This window comes from Molothrus aeneus, chromosome 5, assembly GCF_037042795.1.
Source record: "Molothrus aeneus isolate 106 chromosome 5, BPBGC_Maene_1.0, whole genome shotgun sequence".
Classification (NCBI taxonomy): Eukaryota; Metazoa; Chordata; class Aves; order Passeriformes; family Icteridae; genus Molothrus; species Molothrus aeneus.
This window is the reverse complement of record NC_089650.1, coordinates 26,020,069-26,041,750: the sequence shown is the minus strand read 5'-3', so window position 1 is coordinate 26,041,750 and position 21,682 is coordinate 26,020,069. Positions and strand designations below refer to the sequence as shown.

Here is a 21,682-nt window from a genome sequence, read left to right as displayed (position 1 = left end):
AGTTACTGTAAATTGATTCAATAGACACATACTAAAAATGGAGATAAAACTAACATTCCCTAAAAGACAGCTGCATTTGCTTATCAGCTGCAATGGTAGGTGGAAGAGAAATAACTGAGTTTCACATAGCAACTGGGAATATACACCTGTATACACTGAGGAAAAGCTTTTATCTTACTAGCTTCAAAGAACTTAGCCTGTCACACATTCCTTGGCACAAGCTGGAATGAAATTCCCAGCTTGACTTTATACAGGGCTCTTAAAAGAGGTTTAAAAGTAAAATGAGTATTATTTAATATACATTATCTGGGTCTGGATTCATTCTGCCTATGAAGATAAAACTGTTTAAGTGCCAGCTCAGGTCTTATTTCTCTACTGAAGGGAGGGAAAGCCACTGTCAAAGAGGATGCTTAGGTGGGTCTGACTGTCCTCTGGGGGTGCCACCAGCCCTTGGACTAGAGACAGAGCTGAGGAAAGCTGCATATGTAGTGTAATATAAAGCATTAAGAGGTAGGTGAAGTGAATCCAGACTCTACAGCACAGCTCACTTATTCTCAGCTGCCTGCTACAGAAGTTACCTATGCTAGTAGCAGATCCAGGACATAGCCCAGCCAGCCCCAAACAGACATTTGTAAGAAGAGAGGGTTAATGGTGCTTACCCACTCTGAAGAACATGCTACAAGCCCTGGACCAACTTTGGCTTACATTCAACACAGAAAGTACTTTTAAAACAGTTTTTTTATGACTCAGTTTGGTGAAAAAGTTGAATTCTGAACCATTCTTCAACTATGTTGGAGAGAACTTTGAGTGACAATAGCAGTTACTAACCACTGAAAGCACTGTCTGTTGGAAAACATAGTTTTAATAGATATTCTTCATCTTACATAAGAGCACAATAAATACACCACATTCTATAGAAATTTCAGATGATACTAGAGGAAGAAGAGGTGAAAGAGGGAGAATACCAACAGACTACACAACCATGCCCCTGGATTGCATGACAAAATGCAACTCCCTTACTGCAACCACTACAAGCTGTCATTAATGCATTTCAGGTTGGCCTTGCCAAGAGCTTTTAAGCTTTTTTTGTTGCTTGGTTGGTTGGTTTTGTGAGGGAGAGGGCTTGGGGAAAGGAAGAGAACAGAGATACAAGAAATGAAGGGAAGCAATTAGATGGGTTCCCAGAAGAGATATTGGACTTCTAGACAGGATGCATACACAAAAAACAAGGACGAGAAGGAACTTTTTCATCACTTTCCTCCCCTCCAATAAAGAAGCTTTGTTGCTCTTTAAGCTGACCAGTTGCTCAAGCAAGTAGCTTAACAAGGCTTGTAGAGAAAAACCAGTGGTATGAGTTGCTAGCTGCAAGGGGCTAAGCAGACATCAGTCAATGCATAAGCTGGCTCTAACAGTGGTTCTACACACTGGAATTTCAAGTTAATAGAGGGCAGGAATTAAAGAAGTTAGAAAACCGTGCTGCTATGCAGATACTCATAATTAGTGCTGCTGTTTGCTCTCCACCTCCTACTTCATTCTGGTTATATCCATGAAAACACACATCGACGCGTTGCTAAAATTAAGGTTACAACTGTTCCATCAGAGACTTGTTTCTAAAAGTCACTCCAAATGCAATTTCATATTAAATTGGCCATGTAAGGTCACCCACATAACACAAACTAATAAAAAAGTCAGGAAATAGATGAAGAAAAACAAATAAAAACCCACAAAAAAACCCTTGTGAATTTCCCTTCTTTACTGTTAAATCTGTCAGACTGGTGAAGAAAAATTGTCAATTCTGGACTCAATTTTTTAAATACGATTGTCACAGAGAAATGAAAACACAGCAAAATAAACTATACAAAGGCAAAGTAGAATAACAAAAAATATTTTACTAAAACATAAGATTTACAGGAGATTTTCCAGACAAGCCATACAAAATGGTCACAAGCTTTTTCTTGGAGGGATTTTTCTACACTTGACAGCAGAATCACTATAGTATTAGTGAAGGTGATGGATGTTTAATGTTCCCGTTTTTTGTTCAAACAATGAAGCTTGTCCATCTACAGCGTCTAAGTTAGACTGGGCTAGAGGGTATATTCTAAAATATAACTGGTTAGCTGCTTTTACCAATGCAATTAGCATCACCATAAAAAGGGAGGAGGAGCCCACAAAATTAAAACAAAAAGCCCCGCAGCTAACCCTGCCTACCTTCATTCACAGTGCTTATACTTAAACCATGACGGGAAAAATGATTAAAAGCAGAGATGTGCTGCTGCTTTCAAACAATTTCACAACAATCCAGATGATACTTCTAGCCTCTGCTCATGCGGTACAATAGTGAATTAGGACAAGACACAGATTTGCTAATGTGCATTTAATCACCAAAGGACTGAAGATGTCTGGGCTTTTATTCTGTAATGTTTCTAAGACTGTGTCCATTAAATGCAAACAAAAAAAGGAAGAGGTCTTGGCAGAACAGGAGAAGTGATGCACACTTGATGTTCAAAGCGCATTTAAATATTATTCATGGCATATAGCCTAGTCCATGCTCTGGCTGTAAAGAAAAAGAAACACATTTAAGAAAAGATCCAATTTTCAGGCTTGATTAAAGTAATTTTAAATTCATATTCTTAAAGATCTCTTTTACAGCACTGCTGCAAGCACACAAAATGTATCAGTTCTGAGATTTTTAAGTGCAATTTTGAATTCCAGCAGCTGTCAACTTTTATATATTATAGAAGCAGTCTGACAGTAGTGGATTCAAAAGTGAAGAGGCATAACATAGCAACTCTTGCATTCCACTATAGCCTGCAGAGATGCAATATCAGAGATGTACTTTCCAGAACCTGTTAATCCATTCCTTAAGCCATAGAGGACAAGCAGTAGAATGCGCCTTCATTTTACCAGAACCCCAAATTAGACAGACTACCAAATTAGGACCATTAGACAGAATAGCACATTAGGACCATCAAAATCCAAGATCAAACAGATCAAGAGAGCTTCTTCTTCTATCAGGCCTCGCAGAATTAAAAATAGACCACTGCAGGCACATTCAGGGCACCTGGACTATGACTGTATGCAGTAATGTTTTGTTTCTTCTTTATGTCTGTAAGTTGCAGACATAAAACTAGAGGTCAGGCTTTACACACCATTCCTAAACCTAGAGAAAAAAAATCTAGAGAGTAAGCCATTCCTAAACTAGAGAAAAAAAAAGTTAGATGATACATCACCTGTTTCTATGGCTTGGGCTTCATTGGTCTTCCATTGCTCAGCTACATCATTTGCTAGTGGATCATCTGGATTGGGAGCACTTAACAAAGCCTGGATTGATAGCAGAACTGTACGAATCTGCAAAGCTGGGGACCATTTATCTGAAGAAACATTTATAGCACTATGAAACACCATATTCACCACAGTCTACAGAAATAGCAAGTTTTTCCAGATTAAACAAGAAGCAAGATATCCTTTAAACACAAGAAAACTCTTTTTAACTTACAAACATCTGTATTTAATATGGTAAGAAGAAAGAAAACATAGTAGCACTTACCTTTCAAAATATCTAAACATATTCTTCCCAGCTTGTCTACATTAGGATGGTAAATTTTGGTCATGAAACGTACTTTAGGAGCTGCCATTGGATATTCTTCTGGAAGGAATAGTTCAAGTTTAAATGTCCCACCCTCAAAGGGGGAATCCTGTGGACCTGCAATGACCACATGAAAATAGCGTGCGTTGCTTTCATCTGGCTCTGCTTTTATCCCAGGGACTGGCTCTGCCAGCAAGCGCTGGGTTTCCTACAAGAAAAGGAGACAATGAAACAAATAAAACCCATTTAAAATAAACACAGAAACCATAAGACCTGTACAAACCATTTCAAAAGCAACAAGCACTCATCTAGCTTATATTCACAGAAACTGTGTTACATTCCTCAAAGTCAAAGAACATCTGCAGAAAGGAGGTGAGGCAGGGGTAAACTGGTACCCATCTCCTCTCAGATCCTCACCTGTTGTGTGTTTCTGTAACACCCAGTAATAGATAACTCAGCTGCCTCCATTTTCTTAACTTTTGATTGAACTATTGCCAAGCAGCTGTGTTTTTCTCAATATACTTAAAAGCACTTTAAAGAATACCACAATTAAAACACCAAAAGCATTTCCCATTCTACCTTAAATAAAAACTCCCATAAGTGAAAAGCCAAAGGGATTAATCACCCACAGAAAGTGTTCAAGGCTTACTCTTAACAAGAGTGGACTGGTTTATTAAGCTGAACATTTGTACCGGAATCAGATCCAACTTTGAAGAATTTCAAGTGCTACTCTTCTGCAACACTAAAGGTGTATTTTAAGGATGTTTTATGTATTTAGACATATAGATGCATAAATAGCTTTGGTGTGAGCACATTCAGCCTGCATATAACCATGTTTCAAGTCACCCTAACAGACAGTAGAAGACAGTCAAGATGTTCTGTAAACAGCAAAATAAGGGCGGGCCAGTCTCCTACAGGGACCTGGTTTCTTTGTTGCTCCATTCTTCTGCCAATCCTACCTCAGGCACCAAGCTGTGACCACAGCTAAGAGCTGCCCACCCTGCTAATGCGCTGAGCAGACAGACCAAGGCAGGTACATCTTCCTTTCCTCTGCTGCCTGTCTTCACAAGTCTTATGGGCACCATTCTAGCTCTTATAAAAAAAAGACACCAAGGCCAAAATGAGCAAAAGGACACTAGGCAGGGACAAAAAACTCCTGCTAAAGCCTCATTTCCTCACGCAATTTTAGTCCCATTTCCTCTTTCCTTCTAAGAGTGCTTTTACTGTGTACACTTAATTTTTTCACCACCTTTCTGTGTTGGCTTTCACAAAGAAAAATCATCCTGTTTCTACTGACAGAAGATGACAACTTGTAGGTGTAACATTATTTTACTATTTCAATTTTATAGCATATTTATTCCACATGTCTACAACAGCACTTCCAAGGATGGGGCATGCACAATTTCTCTGCACAACCTGTTCCACTACCTCACCATCCCCACAGTAAAGAATTTCTTCTTAACATCATATCTAAACCCACTCTCAGTTTGGAGCCATTTCTCTTGTCCTGTCAGTATTCACACCCTCATAGTCAGCCTCTCTCCAATACAGTAAGTCTCTATACAAGCACAAAGCACACAGATTACCTCTACCTAGCTAAATAATTCTTCAAACCTAGCTGCACTGCTGCATTACTCTTGCAGAAATAAGTGTACACAGCATTTAAGTGATACGGCTGTCCTGATGCAGGTAAATAACATCTTATTTTACAAAAACTGATCAATACATAAAGAAGTAAAGTCATAGTAATTAATTCCAAAATCCAATTACTCATCTCTGAATTGTCATGGTCCTACAAATTATAATATAAAATTTATTACTATGTATATTTGCAAACCTAAAACTAAATATAACTGGTGTGCTTCCTTGTTGCAACTACATATTGTCTACTTATCTGCATAGACATTAGATGCCACTTACACACCTCACTGGAAGGCCATCCAAGCCTCTTAGAGCTGTCTACATTTACTTCTGTGAGTATATTTATATTATAAACATAACTTTATAACTTACTCATTTGTATTCTGCTGGCTATTTACTTGTACACTAATTGTGTAGAAAAGCAGTCATAACAAATTCTGATAGTTTACATTCAATGGTATGAAAAGTCAGTAAGAAACTACAGATAACCCCTGAAATGCATAAACCATTCTCAGTTTGTTTCAGCAAGCTGTCAGTATGAGTGCTGCCTCAGGTAAATGGGACAGTTTGGGTTTCTGCCTATGAAAGACCATATACTGTTGGACAGCTCTGGCAGAGGAAAGTGTCTTATGCTAAATATAAACTAATGTGAGCCAACTGAAAACTTAAAAATGAGGAACTTATGGGAAAGACCAATTTTTAAACTTTTTTTCACAGCTGGACTTTGCTGGAGATGTGCTTGTAAGGAAACCGTGGCTTTGGTTCTGATGGGCACACTCAAAGACCATTTTTTAATATTAAGGATAACACATTTTAATAGTTGGGCTGATCTCAGCAGTCCCTAGCTCCCCCTCAGTCACCCCAGTCCCCAGATCCCCCATCCCTAGTTATGCCAGGATGCTGACTGTAACTACACTGGGGAGCCAATCCTGGCTTAAAATAGCCCAGAATCAGCAGCTCTCTGGCAGCAGCATCAGCACTTCTACCTGCCAGCAGATCTGAGGGAGCAGTGCCTGGCTGCAAGCTGCACCTTCTGCCGCTAAAAACCATTTGTCAGTAAACAACAGGAGAGCCCACAGATGAGAAAAACAATTCTTCCAATGCAGGCACCCCATAATACCTAAGGGGTTGTACCACTGTGAGCATGTCACCCTGCTCAGAAAGCCCTTCATGCCTCCACATTCTGTGACTGTGGTCACCTTGCTATAAACACCCCAGAAAAAGGGGTTGCCAAAGAGTGTTTGTGCTGCATACAGCCACTCAAGTACTGAGCCTACTCTGAGCCCACAGGGCCCCTTGGGGAACATTAATCTTAGATGAAAACTCCAAAGAGGCACACCTTGCTTCCTGCACTGCACACAGAGCTCCATCACTATCTGTGCCATTGAAGCTGTTTCCAAACAGAAATGAGGATGAACACCTGTGAGGGAACTGGCTGACACTCATCTTTCATACCTGCCAGGCTCCACTGCAGCAGAGAGCAAGCACCAGGCTAAACTTCTCCAAAACACTCAAAATGAAAGGCCATGATCCCATGAACACACATCGCTGCCTTTGTGCAAAAGCTTCAGAAAACACTTTTTCTGCAAGAGCTTCAGAAAACACTTTTGTGCACAACCTCCAGAAAACAGCTTTTTAGAGCTGTATAACACAGATAAGCTTGTTAGACTGCAACGAACACAGCAAAAATGCTGTTTATTGAGAGAATGTGCAATGTTTGTACTTAAATACATCAGTACCTCCTAAATTCTGACAATAAATAATTTGTCCTGCAATTATGGAGACATTAAGAATAATATCTTAAATATATTTGGGGGGACACCATGGAAAAGGAACAGAAAGGGGGAAATTAATCAAAAAGTTACAGTGTAAGGTCTAAGCACATAAAATGCTTAAATATACAACTAGGCCCAATTCTAAAGTGGTTATGGGGACTTGATTTCCACATTTTAGGGTAAGATGGACAGTTGCAGACAGGCTGATACTAAAATAAATTTGATTTGCCATGAAACTTGCAAAAATAAGTCATATTTGAGAAAAAATTGGGAGTATACAGGCAATGTTATGCACCTGGTCACAGTATATAAACAGGTCAGGAAGCTGACCTGTTTATAGATTTTAATTCTTTTAAGTGTACATTACCAATTAAAAACCCAAAACAAACAAACAAAAATAAACAAAACAAAAAGAAACACAAAAAAAAAAGCCACTGCAAAAAATAACCACCTACCACCCTGTACATCACCCACGAGAAAATGATGAGATGTGGACAAAACAAGGAAATGTTGAACTACACATTGATCTTATTCTCTAATTCCCAGGGGATGGCTACCCAATGAAAATAAGTCTCCCAAACACATTTAAATAAATAAATAAATGTTTAATTTCTTTTAATTAAACTTTTAATTTACCTCCTTTATTAACTCATCAGGATGATTGAACACATGCAATACTTGACTTCCTGTGGTTTTTTAGGCAGACTTACTTTTCTTACACTTTTTTAACTGAGGAAGTGAGTTTTATGCACTCTGTTACTTCCTCTTTTTCCCCCAAACCTGCCTTTAGACCCTTTGTCCAATTTCAACTGTTCTGTATGTTTTGTAAGCTGTCAATGGCTAAGGATAACCAAGCTCAGTGCTACTGGAGAGGAAGACATGAACAGCTCCAGCACTACCACTGCTGTTTGGCCAATTTATTCCAACCAAGTATAACCTTTGCCCAGCAAAAATCTCTGACAATAAGGATAAAAGAGCTGAAACACACAAATACAAACATGCTAAAAAGGACAAATAATAAATTCAGAGAAAACTGGGTTTTGCAGTTCTGCTGCTCACAATAAATGTTTTTACAACAGAACAGTTAACTTTGTCTCCAACAAGAATACAAACTCCCATCAAGTTCCAGAATTGTATTATGTAGTGGTTTTTATTAGCTCTTCTCTGGCATACTGAAGTTTCACAGAAGATATTTCAGCACATATTTTGAAAGCTCTAGAGCCTTCAAGTGAAGTTTCCCATGCTGTCATAGGCAATTATCTGTCATACTCTGCAATGTTTTTAGATTGAGATTTCTTCTCACTCCTGTATTTACTCCACTTTTTCCAATTCCAAGCAATGAAACAGTTTCTATTGACTAAAATAAATTAATAAACCCGAAAAGATACATGCCAGTCCATACTTGAAAAAAAACACATCTGACAACCACAAGTGGTTATACCTCCCCCCTTTTTATGCCTTCCCTTTTTTATTTTTAATTAAGTGGTTAGAAAACACAGAAGTGTTGAAGGTGTTTTGACAAGCAAAAGCAAAGCTTTCCTTATTAACACAGGTGGCCTGAAGCAGAGTGACAGATGATACTGATGGGACAGATGGTGTAGCTGACATTCTGCACAGACATTCTTCTATGAAGACATTAAATTGAAAACTAATTATACCTGAGGGGGAAGAAACCCTCAACCTCTTTTTACAGTAACATGTGAGGATAGGAAGCCTCAGGAAGAGAGAGCATTTGATCTTTAGAAGAGACCAGCAGAGCAGGAGGCAGGGGTGAGGTTGCCAAGACTAAGAGAAGCCACACAATGAGGAGAGATGGATCTTCAGGAGAGTAGGTTTCATTCATTCTTTGAGCTATTGCTTGGTTATTCTGCTTTCAGTCAAACGGAGAAAAATGTTATTGAAAAGCAGACATAACCACCAGGATTCTCCTTGTTCATACACACAGAGTAAAACAGAGCACTTCTTTAAGGAAGTAAAGGCAACAGCCTAGAAGATGCTTCCATACAGACATACAGGAAAATCAACTGCTAATGAACATGGAGGTATGAGCAAGCATACAAAGGAGGAATCCATTACAAATATATTATTTCAATCACTTTCAGCCTTGCAGAAGTGTTTACAAAAGCCTCAAGCTGTCAAGGCCTTAGTCAAAACAACTAAAAAGATTTCTGTGTGCTGCCCTTTTGAAAAACAAAAAGCTACTTCAGAAGTCTTGCTAGCTATCAACAGACTAAGGCAGGACCAAACAAATAACTACAAATAGATAGTGTCAAAATACAAAAGCAGCAAATACCAGAATCAGAAGACTCACCTATGCAAGTACTTGCAAAAAAACCCCAAAGGTTATTTCTTACCTACCAGAGTCACTGCAGCTGAACTGTAAAGCTTCTCTGTCTGACAGAGACCACTACAGTACTAAAGGAAGAGATTTTGGCAAGGAATTAGACTATTTTACAAGCTTCTTCATTGCTTTTTAGAAAGGAGAACTATTTTTTGCTTGGAAAAATAGTGCAATTCTGTTCCCTGAGCTACAGCAATAGTTAACCGCCACAAATTTTACACTGCCTGCCAAGCAACGTGGCTAAAACAGTTAGGAACAAATCAATATTGAGCACCCATAAAATATGTGACCTTTAAAGCTACTGTGTGAATGCCACTAGAATTTAAGAGAAGCTTGCCTGGGAAGTCAGCACAAACTAGCTCAGAGAAGAAATCCAAGCTCCATATCTCTAGACAAATGTGCTTTGCTTAATAATTCAGCTACCTGCATTTCATTTCCCTGATACTCCAGTTTTCTTATTTCACACTCAATATTACTGCTATGCAGATTACTTTAATAAATAAAACATGCTGCTTATTAGTCCACTAATACTGTGGTCTCAGTGAGTGTTACAATTGAAGGAACACACTATTTTACAGAATGGTCTTCTGGTCCACATTATCCTTTAATATCAGCTGTGAAATCACCTAGTGAGCTTTGTAAAATCCATTAGAACAAAGGTAGCTTAGAGAAATCATACCACCTTACAGGGTCTGAATATTTTAAGGTGATAAATGATCAGCCACTCTAGAAAGGAAAGAAAAAACCAAATTTGTGGCGCTTTTCCAGTTCAGCCTATTATGCACTTTTACTTTTGGTTGTATAGCTATCTCTTGACTTCATGGTCTAACATAGCAAGGGCCCAATCTGAAAGAAAAGGGGAAAAGTCATTCAAGAGAGAAGAGTCCCTGATGCAGTGCACCAGATGTTCCACACAAACAGCTGTGCCAATAAAAAGCAGGGGGCTAACACATGCTCTCAGAAGGATGGGAGATTCCTTTTGCTGAAAGGGCTGGTTTAAAGAGCTGGGACTGCAGTGTAACCACAGCAGGATACCAGTGTAACAGATTACTATTCTGTAACAACCTAAAAAGGAAAAGCAGAGCCTTCCCTCCTCATTCCAAAGGAAGAAGCTTAACTACCAACTACTCTAATTTCAGTAACAGATGGTAAACTACTAAATTAAAAGTCTTCATCCATCTATAAAAGTCTTAAACACCAAAGACTCTGCATATCTATAACAGTTATCTAAGAACCTTTAATAACTCTAAGACTACAGAAAAGCATCTTTATGGCTAGAAACTTTATGCTAGTACCTTAAAAAGAAATAATATCATTCAGAGGCTGACATATCTGTGATAAAATTATTCTGAAACTTCAAAACACAAAACATTACTAAAGGTCTCTTACATAAAGAGAAAACACTGCAGGTATTAAGGCTATTAAATATCTGAAATGGCACAATACCACACCATTATAAAAAATCTCAGGGGAATGATTCCTTCCTCATATTTTCAGTAACACATTTACTTGCTCAATTCTCTAAGCAGTAGTCAAGCAATTTTCCTTCCGTATCACACTCCTACAACTTTGTCAGGCCAAGGCAAGGTACAAGTCCTCTCTAATCTATGTCAGACACTGAGAAAGTGTAGGCAGAATCTACCCTTACTTGTAGGTTCAACTGACTCTACCTTTATTCTGAACAGATCAGGGAATACAGATGATGGATGTGAACTTAATCTACAACAGGAATTACAGTTTAAGTATGAGTGTTTATTGCTGCCACCTTGCCAGAAACTACAATTCTGCAAATCTACTGAGAAAGCACAGCCTGACAGCATTCTCAATGCAACTCAGGAAAAGTGAGCTAGGTCTTCTTAAGTAGATCTTTAATCTGAAAAATGCTGATTGACAACATAAACACTCTGCTGCCATCCAGCAGAGGACAGGAACTTCCAATAGAAACCATGGAACAGCTGGCACTGGCTGTGGATAAAAGCATCTCCCACCAGTACAAATTAAAAAAATCTGCACATCCCTTGACAAGTTTCTTCCACAGGTGCTACAGGAGAAGGTCTCCAAACAGCCAGTTACCAAACTTTTTGGTAACCCTGACCATTTACAAAAGGAACAATAGGATGCAATGCAACGCTGTAGGAATAGTCCCAAAATGGCAAAAAATAAGCATTACTTGTAAAATTAAAAAGGCACCCAACTGAAAGAAATCCACATCAGCTTACAACATTTTTTTTTATTTGGTATGATCTAATTCAACTGCATTACCAACTGAGGACCTGTACAGGCTCTATGTGTCAAGTTGCTGGCAGGAGAGGGGCTCCAAGGGTGACCTCTGTGAGGAGAGGCCAGGAGCTGTACCTCACCAGACACAGCCAGCTCCAAAAACATGCCAAAGGACATGGGTGAATCCATCAGCCAAGCTGGTGCACACCTGGGAAAACGTACTTAAGAAAGGACAGAAAACAGCACCACACAGAGAGAACAGCAAGGGGTAAAAAAACAAAAAAAAAAAATTGTGCACAAAACTAATGTAGACAAGAAGGTCAGAGAAGGACAGTAAGGACAAGCTCCAGGCACAGGTGCAGAGATTCCCTGTAGCCCATAAAGGATCACAGTGGAGCACACACCCACATTGTATCCTATGGAGTGGACCATTCCAGAGCAGGAAAAGTGTGGAGAGGAAGGAACAGCAGAGAGGAGCTGCTGTGGACTAACCATAAACCCCCATTCTCCACTCCCTTGCATCCATCAGGGACAGGCAAGTTGGGGAGCAAGGAGTAAAGGACTGAAGTTGAGTACTGGAAAAGGGTGGCAAAGCTGCTGTTTTAATTTTGTCTTTGTTTCTCACCATCCAATTCTATCTTACCTGGAAGCAAATTAATTAATTAATGACTCCCAAGTGGAACCTGTTTTGCCATGATGATTATCAGTAAATGATCTCTTTTTGTCTTGACACATGAGCTTTTCCTTCTTATTTTTTCCCCCTGCCTGGTGGAGGTGGGGAGAGAGTGTGGCTGGGTGAGCACCTGGCCAAGGTTAGCCCACCTCACCATAAACCACACAGTACTTTTTAATCTGTGTTTGAGATGTTGCATCCAGAACCACTTTTAGAGAGAATGAAGTAGACAGTTTCAGACTCCACAGATGATAGCAAAAATTAAGAATTTTTGAGAAAGAGATGACAGACTTAAAATTAAAACCACTAGCTCCATTTCCTGCTACAGTTGAAATAATAACACTTATTACTTGCAGGATATCACACATAACAATTTATGTGGGAGAAAATGTGATGAGGAAAAAGAGAGATCTTTCAGTTTAACTGATTGCTCATCAGTTATTTCAGTATTTGCTTCCTAAGGGAGATCAGACATTTGCTGCCAAATCCTCCAGGAAGATTTCTAAAACAGGTGAAAAGACACTACCAATAGCAAAAATCAAAGAGTTGTTTGGTTTTTTTTAATTACACCTAAGTTCCACTAATTTTTAGTCATTGAGAGTGGAAGTCCTTTGTTTCATTCTTCACTGGCAGTTGAGTTTACAATTAAGTCAAATTGCTTTTCTACCCACCATTTCAGCATGGTTCTCAGTCCTTCTTGATTAACTTCACTCACATCTGTAACTACCTCCACCATTTCCTTTCCTCACAAAATGCAAGTCTGCCCAAATGGGAAGCTTTAACTTCTCAGCAGCAGTGCTAATTTGAACAGTCATCCTTCCACATTCTCCCCTCATCAGCCCAAATGTTTGCAAAGTCAAATAACAGATGAGACCACAGAACTGATTTGGTTTAAGAAATAACCTTTACTGAATAGTTCTGAGCCAAATCAGTTCCTCAGCCTAAGTTCACCTCAGTGGCACAAAAATTTTTGTGCCAGCACAGTCCAAGCTGAATCTGTTCATACAGTAAGGCTGTTCAACCTGAATCAAAATCACAGAAGAGCCTGGGTTGGAAAGGACCTTAAAGACCACCTAGTCCAATTCTCTTGCCGTGGGCGCAGGGACACCTCCCACTAGGTCAGGTTGGTCAGAGCCCCATCCAACCTGGCCTTAAACACTTCCAGGGATGGAACATCCACAGCTTCACTGACCAACTTGTTCCAGAGCCTCACCACCCTCACAGTAAAGAATTTCTTCCTTACATCTAATCTAAAGCTGCCCTCTTTCAGTTTGAATCCACTTCCCTTGTCCTATCCCTATATGCCCTTGTGAAAGTCCTTCTCCAGCTCTTTTGTAGGCCTGCTTTGGGTACTGGGAGGCTGCTACAAGAATGAGCCAGATTGATCACTTCACAAACTTCTGGTTAAGCAACTTCACTAAGTGGTAACTTCTTCACTTTGTGCAGCTCTCTGCAAAAAACAGAAGTACAATAACCAACTGCAGCATTTTAACTGAGAATACACACTCAGAGTAGAGTTATTATAAGAGAATACATTTCTTTCACACTTTCATTCTGACCACAGGTAACCCTTGCCAGTTACCAGTGTCATTACCTTCCAACTACATCCAATAGTCCAGATTCATTTTGGGGTATGAAATAGAGACTTAAGGCTTTAGTTAAAGCACTATGTTGGCACAGTGACAAGTTATAATTACTTGCCAAATGACAATTCTTTCCTGTTTGACTGTGATAAAGGGGAAGATCACACTGATCTCCTTCACTGAGGAGTGATAAATTGCACACAAGAAGGTAAAAAAGCATGCATATTTTTGCTTTGATTTTTGAGGGGGAGGCAATAAGAAAAAGTGAAATTTATCAGTCAAAACTGTCTTTTACATATAGGGGTAAAGCTGCCTCAGAAAACTACAAAGATTTAATTCAAAACTTAGTATTACATTACATCATATTTTGGCACAAATTCTTCCAGGGTCTATCAATTCATTAGCTACAACAATGCAAAGAACTGGCTGTAACCAGCATTACTGAAAACATATTGGTTACCTAAGCAGATGTCATATTGTCAGAGAGATTTAAGAATGTTTACATTAAAATTACATAACTGTAAAACAATTTCATTGAAGAAAATCTTCTGAAAATAATATTACCTTTCAGGACAAGGTAAAAAAGAATTAGCAGCAAAACCCATTAAACCGTAAAGCAAGGGACAAACATCATAAATAGAAGGCTACACTTTGGTTCACAAAAGCCAGCCTCCACATGAATTCTCTTCCCTGCCATATAATCCCCCAGAGTCAGCATTCCACATGCCCCCACTTCCTGGGCTCATTACTGACTACTGTCTCTTGTACATTAATGCTTCCACCACCCTGTAGATTCCCAGGCTCTATCACTAGCTCCAACTGTATCCAACACCACCTCCCAAAAAAAAGGCAAGGAAACATGTTCAAAGTGTCAACATGTCAAAGGCATCAGCTATAAAAAAAAAATAAAACAGTGGTACAGCAGATTCAGAAAACATTATCTAGTATTCGACATACAGACAGTTGTCCAAAAAATTGACACTACAGCTCTGCTAAGCAAGCACTGTGAATGAACTCTGGATTGCTCACAATCCTCTCACACACTTCTGGCTCTCTAAATCCCATCACCACACAATTTTAACCACTGCAAAACCACTTGCAATGAGATGAACACAAATGTATTCCAAGTAACAGTGCCTTCCCAGAAGAAAAAGAGGAAAAAAAACCCAGAATGTATCCACTCTTGGAAGAAGACCTTGTAGCCAAGCAGTAACATGAAGAGGGGCATTTTAAGGTCAGCAGCACCTCCCCCGAGAATGACCTCATTCTCGAGTTTTCCACAGCAGATTACGGGATTTTGGAACTGCGAATCTGAGATCCTATGCAAATTCCTAAAGGATTATCTATGTGATAGCACAGATAGAGCTTTTCATGGTGCATCTCCAGCTATTGTAAAGTAAGGCATAACTGAATTCACTAAGCTAAGAGTGTAAACCACTCCTGCAGTTATCCTGATGGAGCACATTTGCACTGGAGGCCTGCACTCATATACGGTGCAGAGTCAACAATCAAAGTGTGGTTAATGCACACAGTAACTCATACTGAGCTTCTGCCCAAATGCTGTCTATACTGGGTGTGCATGGCAAGGGCCTGGTAGTGGGGCAGGCCCACTGAGGAGCTTCTGTGAGAAGCTGCCAGAAGCTTCTTCCCCCATGCCCAACAGAGCCAGTGGCAGCCAGCTTCAAGACAGACCCACCCCTGGCCAAGGCTGAGCCCATCAGCAATGGTGGTAGCACCTCTGAGGTAATATATTTAAGAAAGGGAAAAAAACCCACAACCTGGGCAGCAGGACAAAGAAAAGAGATTATGTGAGAACAACAACTCTGCAGACACCAAGGTCAGTGCAGAGAGGGAGGAGGCGCTCCAGGTATGGGGGCAGAGACTCCCCTGCAGCCCATGGATGACCCTGTGCTGGAGCACGTGCCCATAGGAGACTGTGACCCCGTGGGAAGCCTACAGCGGAGCAAGCATCTGGCAGGTCATGGTGAGAGAGAAGCCCATGCTGGAGCAGGTTTGCTGGCACAATGTGGAACCCATGTGAACTTGCGACCCACACTGAAGCATTCTGTTCCTGAAGGACTGCACCCTGTGGACAGGACCCGCAGTGGAGGAGTTCACAAAGACTGTAGCCTGTGGGAAGGACTCATGTTGGAGAAGTTCATGGAGGGAGTCCATGCTGGAGCAGGCAGAGTACAGAGAGTTCTGCCCCTACGGAGGCTGGAGTAACAGTGAAAAAACGTGTGATGCACTCAACACAGCCCCCACTTCCCACTCCCCTGCACTGCTGAGGGGTAGGAGAGAGGAAAATCAGGAATGAAGTTGAGCCCAGGAAGAAGGGTGAGGTGCAGGGGAAGCTGTTTTAAGATTTAGGTTTCATTTCTCATTAACCTAATAGGTTTTGATAGGTAATAAATGATATTAATTTCCCCAACTCAAGTCTGTTCTGCCCATGACTGCAATGGGTGAATATCCCTCCCTGTGATTCTCCTGACCTAGGCACCTTTGGTTGTACTTTCTCTCCCCTGCTCAGATGAGGGGAGGGATAGAGCGGTATCCAGCCAGGGTCAATCCACCACACCATCTATGCAAAATTTGCAACTTGCTTCTCACTATTAATTCACCAGTCATAAGCAACTAAAAAAATGTGATTTTGTTTTGTACTATTACACAAAACAAATTTTGATGATACTCTGAAAGCCATCTAAACATAACAGACATATACAGTATAAACAACTGCATGCAAAGCAATAAAAATCCATTGGTTTACTATAGGTTTGTGTCTCAAAGTTGCTCAAATATTATACAAGATGGTCCAAACAGGATTATTGCCTCTGTCTGGGTTATTTGTTGGAGTTTTCCTCAGTTTTTATTTCTACGGGGTCTACTGAAAGCTTCTTTAAGGAAGAGGTTGTGAAAAGTTACCAGTGTCCTCTGAAAGATCTGTTATTAAGACACCACATTTTCTTTTTAGACTAGACCTAACTGGAAGGTTTTCTTATCCTCTGGGCCTGAGCCTTCTTCTCAGCTTCCCTGCCCTACCTGCAGAAAGCTTTTGTTCTGCCAAGCTTCAGGCTCCCAATACCTGCCTGTATGCTCCTACCACTATCCCAGCCAGCCCAGACCACATCACCTGGCAAGAAGACTCAGCTGAGGGCTGCAAAACAGCACATGTACTATCTTTCTGCACCTGGGGGGGAGGGGGAAACAGGAGCAGGGAGAAAATGGTTTTAAGAAGAGTACAAAAACACCTCCGAAAATTCCCAAAATTTTCACCTTTCTATCAAATTTTAAGTTATCCACAAGATTCAAATGGCATACAAGAGGTATTCTCTGATAAATGTCAAGGAACAGCATTCTTCAGAAGTAATGTTTTCTAAACCTAACCACCATCCAAAGAAATACAAAACACCACAAAAAGGTATTAGGTTTACCTCAAGTCTTTGTTATTTAATTTTTTTTTATTCAGGAAATAAAAAAGTGGTCAGACATATCACAGAAACCAAAAGGTAGCAGTGACTTAAATTTTCATGTGGAGACACAAGTCCATGCCTCAAAAATCCAAAGCTTTCAAGAAAAAGTAAGAAACTTCAAGTTGGCTGCCAGTAACACTTTTAAAGAACTTCTAGAAAGTTCCAGTTGCAGACTAAATGCCTGATTTATACAGGAGAAAAACCTCAAATATATAAGGCTGATTATACTGGCCTCTACTATAGAATGCTCTAAGAGCCTAGCATCACACACACCAAGAGAATCTCCATAAAAGCTCCCAGAAATTTTACATTTTGAAGCAGCATTTTGTAGCTAGCAATCCAAATGTTCTCAGTTTCAAAAAATACAGCAAGCAGGAGTTCACTGCAGATAATGGAAATAGCTTCACATAGTAAATAGCAAGGAATGCATACCTCAGACAATACCACAGTATCATGCAGGGGAGGAAATCAAAGCCTCTGTAATTTAACACTGATAAATTCATTAGAAAAAAAAAAAATCTGAAGTAGCCTCAGTTACTGCTTCAGATGGTTACTTCATGATAGGAGCAGCTGCAGTGATTGTAACAGAAGCACTAATAAAAACTGGCTACAGTCAACTTAGAGACCTGTGCATCAAATCATGAATGACGAGATCACTGCAGCAATAAAAACAGCAGAGAAAAAAGCCCTTTAAAAGATGATATGGGACAATATTATCCATTCCATTCACATACTCTGACTGCACTTGACACAGCAATGAGGTGGATTGAATGTCAGCCAAGAAAAAAATTCAGATGCAATTCAATTCCTTACTCAACTGGAGGTACGTGACTTTGCAACATGGGAAAGAATCAATGTAATAAGTGCTTGAAAGTAAAAGTCACTGGGCTTATTTATTGTCTGTCACAAAGGCTCACCTTTTAGTACTGGAAATAGTCACTTTTTGGAAAGAAGTTTACAGCACATAAACCATGCATCTGTGACATGTGCCAATAACACATTTTAATTTTATCTTACATTAATAGGTTTTTTTGGTCAAGATGATTCTCATAGGACCCTTGGTGTTGAACTACTGAAGAAAACAAAAAATACCTCTTCTCTATTCACAAGACACAAGGTTTTCCAATTCTGATTACCTCTTTAAAGATTCAAAACTACATCAATGTCTTCAACTCACCATTTGTAACATGCTAACAGTCATAATTCTAAAGCAAGTCATCTTTTAAACTTACAGACACTTTTTGTTAAAGTCCATTTCTAAGTAATCTGAGGACAGCAAATTGGGAATAATTCTGTATCTTCTGCAACAACTGCTTCACAACACCCCTACTGTCACCTTTTCATTGCCTTTGAAGAAAGTATTGGAAACATAAACAGAGCTCTTGCCACTGCAAGGAAAGCTCCTGCTCTCCTCCTGGGCTGGATGACAGCCTGCGCATAGCAAAGGCGCAGGCTGAGGAGCACAGGGCTGCAAGTCAACCTGAGCCCAGCCATCTGCCAGCAGTCGCTCAAGACAGGGAATGCCAACTGCATTTGGAGCGCCAGCCAGGCTCAGGACTTCATTACAGTCCAAATACACTCTCCTAGCCCCAAGCAGCCATCCATGGTCTCTCCTGGATGACAACACAAAGGGGGCATGTGGCAAAAAGGGAGAAAGATCTTTTCCTAAAAGTATCTGCGCCATTTCATTATCATTAAATTTACTACTGCACATAGCATGAAGATTTAATTTTCTTTACTGAAGTGATTTTACCGTTACTCAGCTATTTCTTATCTCTCTCTTCCATTTCTTTTCCTGATCTTTCAATTTCTCACTAGCAACTGAGTTCACTCCCTCCCCTCCCTCTAAGGCATCCAGAATAGGAAATTTAAGACTAAAGTCAAAATTGGCATGACAATTCTCACTGAAGACTCCTGAAGACTTTAGCAGGCATATTTCTGGGACGGCACCTCTGCAGCTGTGATATTTCAAGATATGACTTTGCACATTTCTGAGGCTGTAGTAACTAGTCAGACTCAAGCCCTAGATCATAGGCACATGTGGCAACCTAAGGCACGCACAGCACAGGAGCTGAAGAGCTGATCATCTAACACAACCAAGCCAAGATTTAATAACTCTAGGCTGGCTGCAGACAACTTCCAATGCACACATGGAAATACCCAACCCATCATTTGTCTAAGGGGGATCCTTCATAGAAAATCTGGAGTTTCAAGGGCTCTTTTTAGCCCTCCATCTTTCTTCTCCAAGAGGAAAAGAAACAGTCCCACATCACCACACATCTTTGAAGTGAGTTCTGTAAATTGTGCCAGCATTTTTTTCTAGAAAAGCATGAAGAAAACAAAAGTACCAAGAACAAAATTTACGCACCAACATAAGTAGTTGCACTTCTTGATTGTATTCTGGGGAGGTGTCAAGAGCAATGAAAATTTAACGCAGACACCAGCCTCATGACTGAGCTCTTACTGCAACCCTGTGATAAACACCAGTTCCACTGTATTATGAATCACTGCTCCCTATCACACCTGAAATACATTCAGATTAGCAGGCTGTGCACTCAGGCAGCTGGCTAGGTGTCAAAATCTGTAAGACTGGCCTTCTTTAATTTTACTACTTACAATTCTGAGCACTAATTGTAGTTTAGCTCTGTTTCACAGAAGATAAATGCTACTTCTGCCTTATTTTACCTCATCATCTCTATCATCTACTTGATAACTTGACTTCTTAGAGAAATATTTTTTTTTTTTATCCACTATTTAACTCTTTATAAATCCATTTATTTACAGTGGTTACCAACTGAGAGGGCTTCACAGTGTTAAAAACTAACATCCATTCACTGTAACAAGTTATGAGGATGCTGTCATTTCCTGTGAGGGCTAACGAACCTTAGTGGAATCGTTTAATAACTTTTGAAAAGAGAATGATCACCCATTCGAGGGCTTCATTTCGCAACATTACAAATTGAGTAGGAGACAGCAGCACAGCAGGAGCACCCACGTGAGCTACAGGAGCGAGCTATGTTTTCATAGCTTGCAAGACAGCTACCTCTATCTCCAGTAAGTGACCCCAACTTACTTATGTCTTAAGCTGGAACTGAACTCGGAGGATCTGCTGAAAGTACCCCAAAGTTAAGAACCCTTGCAAAGCTGGGCAAATCAAAGTCGAAACATTATACCGACCGGCCAGCACGGCACGTTAATGGGTAAGGGCCGACAGCTCCGAGCAAACGTAGCAGTAACCAGGCTGTCCCAGCGTGTACCACCGGGGCCGATGTCCCTGTGGCCCAGGCTTACTGCTGGCCGTGGCTTGTCCCTCACCGCACACTAGGAAGCCGCGCAGGGCGCCACCGCCGCCCTCCCCCGGCCCAAGCACGCCGAGAGCTGCGCCGGGAAGCCGGGGCCTGGCGGAAGCTCCCGGTGAGGAGCCGCAGGGCGGGCAGAATGGAGGGGAGTATGCCCGGTGTCTTTCGAGCTCCGGACCCCGGAGGGTGCGCAGATACCAGCGCTCGGCAGCACCGGGGGCCGAGGGGCGCCGCCGCCGCCCGGGCGATCCCCGCAAAGGGCGCGGGCCCGCGCCCGCCAGGAGGGCCCGGCCGCTCCCGCCGCCCGCGCACGCCGACACAGCGGGCGGAGGCCCCCGCGGCGGCGGCAGCGGGAAGCGGCGGGGGCGCGGGCAGGACGGCAGCGAGGCGCCCCTCGCCCGGCAGGGGCGGGAGGAGGCCGGGGAGGCGGCCCTGCCCTAGCGCGGCCCTGCTCCCGGGCACCGGAAGCGGCGGCCGGCGCGGCGCAGCGCTGCCTCGGGCGCGGGAGCCCGGCCCGGCGCGCCCGGCACTCCCGGCGGGGCATGGCGGAGCGGCGCGCGGCGGGCCGGGCGCGCGGCCGTACCTTGATGATCCTGCGGGGCAGCCCGGCCATCTTGTCTCGTCGGTGCAGGCTCGGGGCGCGCCTCCGCTCAGGGCGCGCGCACGGCCGGAAAGACCCGCGCCGCGCTTCCTGCGGCACCGCCCTGCGCGCGTGACGCCGGGAAATGTAGGATAAAGGGATCGGCGCGCGGGGTCAGCGCCCTGCACGGCACAATGGAGCCAGCGTCAGGGCGCTGTGTGGTGTGGGCGCTGTCAGCGCCAAACAGTCTGCCCGGCCCTGACTGTTAGCTTCCGTGAGAGTCTCTAAACCTGCCTCAAAGATAGCTTAGAACATCAGCCCCTAAAAGATAAGGAGTTCCTGATAAAGTCTAGCAAAGGGCCACAAAGGCGATGAGGGGTCTGGCACAACTAAGAAGGAAAGACTGAGGGAGCTGGGCCTGTTCAGTCTAGCGAGGAAAAGGCTGAGAAGGGATCTCATCAATACATAAAAATATTTCAAGGGTGGGTTTCAAGAGAATAGAACCCAGACTTTT

The 21,682-nt window shown here is 41.7% G+C and overlaps 1 protein-coding gene across 1 annotated transcript; it reads right to left on the bottom strand.

The window, feature by feature from the left end:
- Window positions 1-1,869: 1,869 nt before the first annotated feature.
- Window positions 1,870-21,274, bottom strand: UBE2N (ubiquitin conjugating enzyme E2 N). The gene is made up of 4 exons (XM_066549685.1): window positions 21,172-21,274; window positions 3,548-3,794; window positions 3,231-3,371; window positions 1,870-2,554 (listed from the first exon to the last, which is right to left on the bottom strand). Exons 1-4 carry the CDS (start codon window positions 21,199-21,201, stop codon window positions 2,514-2,516), a joined length of 459 nt encoding a protein of 152 aa, XP_066405782.1. The 5' UTR covers window positions 21,202-21,274; the 3' UTR covers window positions 1,870-2,513.
- Window positions 21,275-21,682: the final 408 nt, after the last annotated feature.

Excerpts from the sequence above, each read along its gene's own strand:
- UBE2N (XM_066549685.1), bottom strand. The coding sequence starts at position 21,201 with ATGGCCGGGCTGCCCCGCAGGATCATCAAG. Across the intron at positions 3,795-21,171 it reads TGCCCCGCAGGATCATCAAG|GAAACCCAGCGCTTGCTGGC; the intron begins GTACGGCCGCGC and ends CTTTTCTTGTAG. Across the intron at positions 3,372-3,547 it reads ATGTTTAGATATTTTGAAAG|ATAAATGGTCCCCAGCTTTG; the intron begins GTAAGTGCTACT and ends ATGTTTCTTCAG.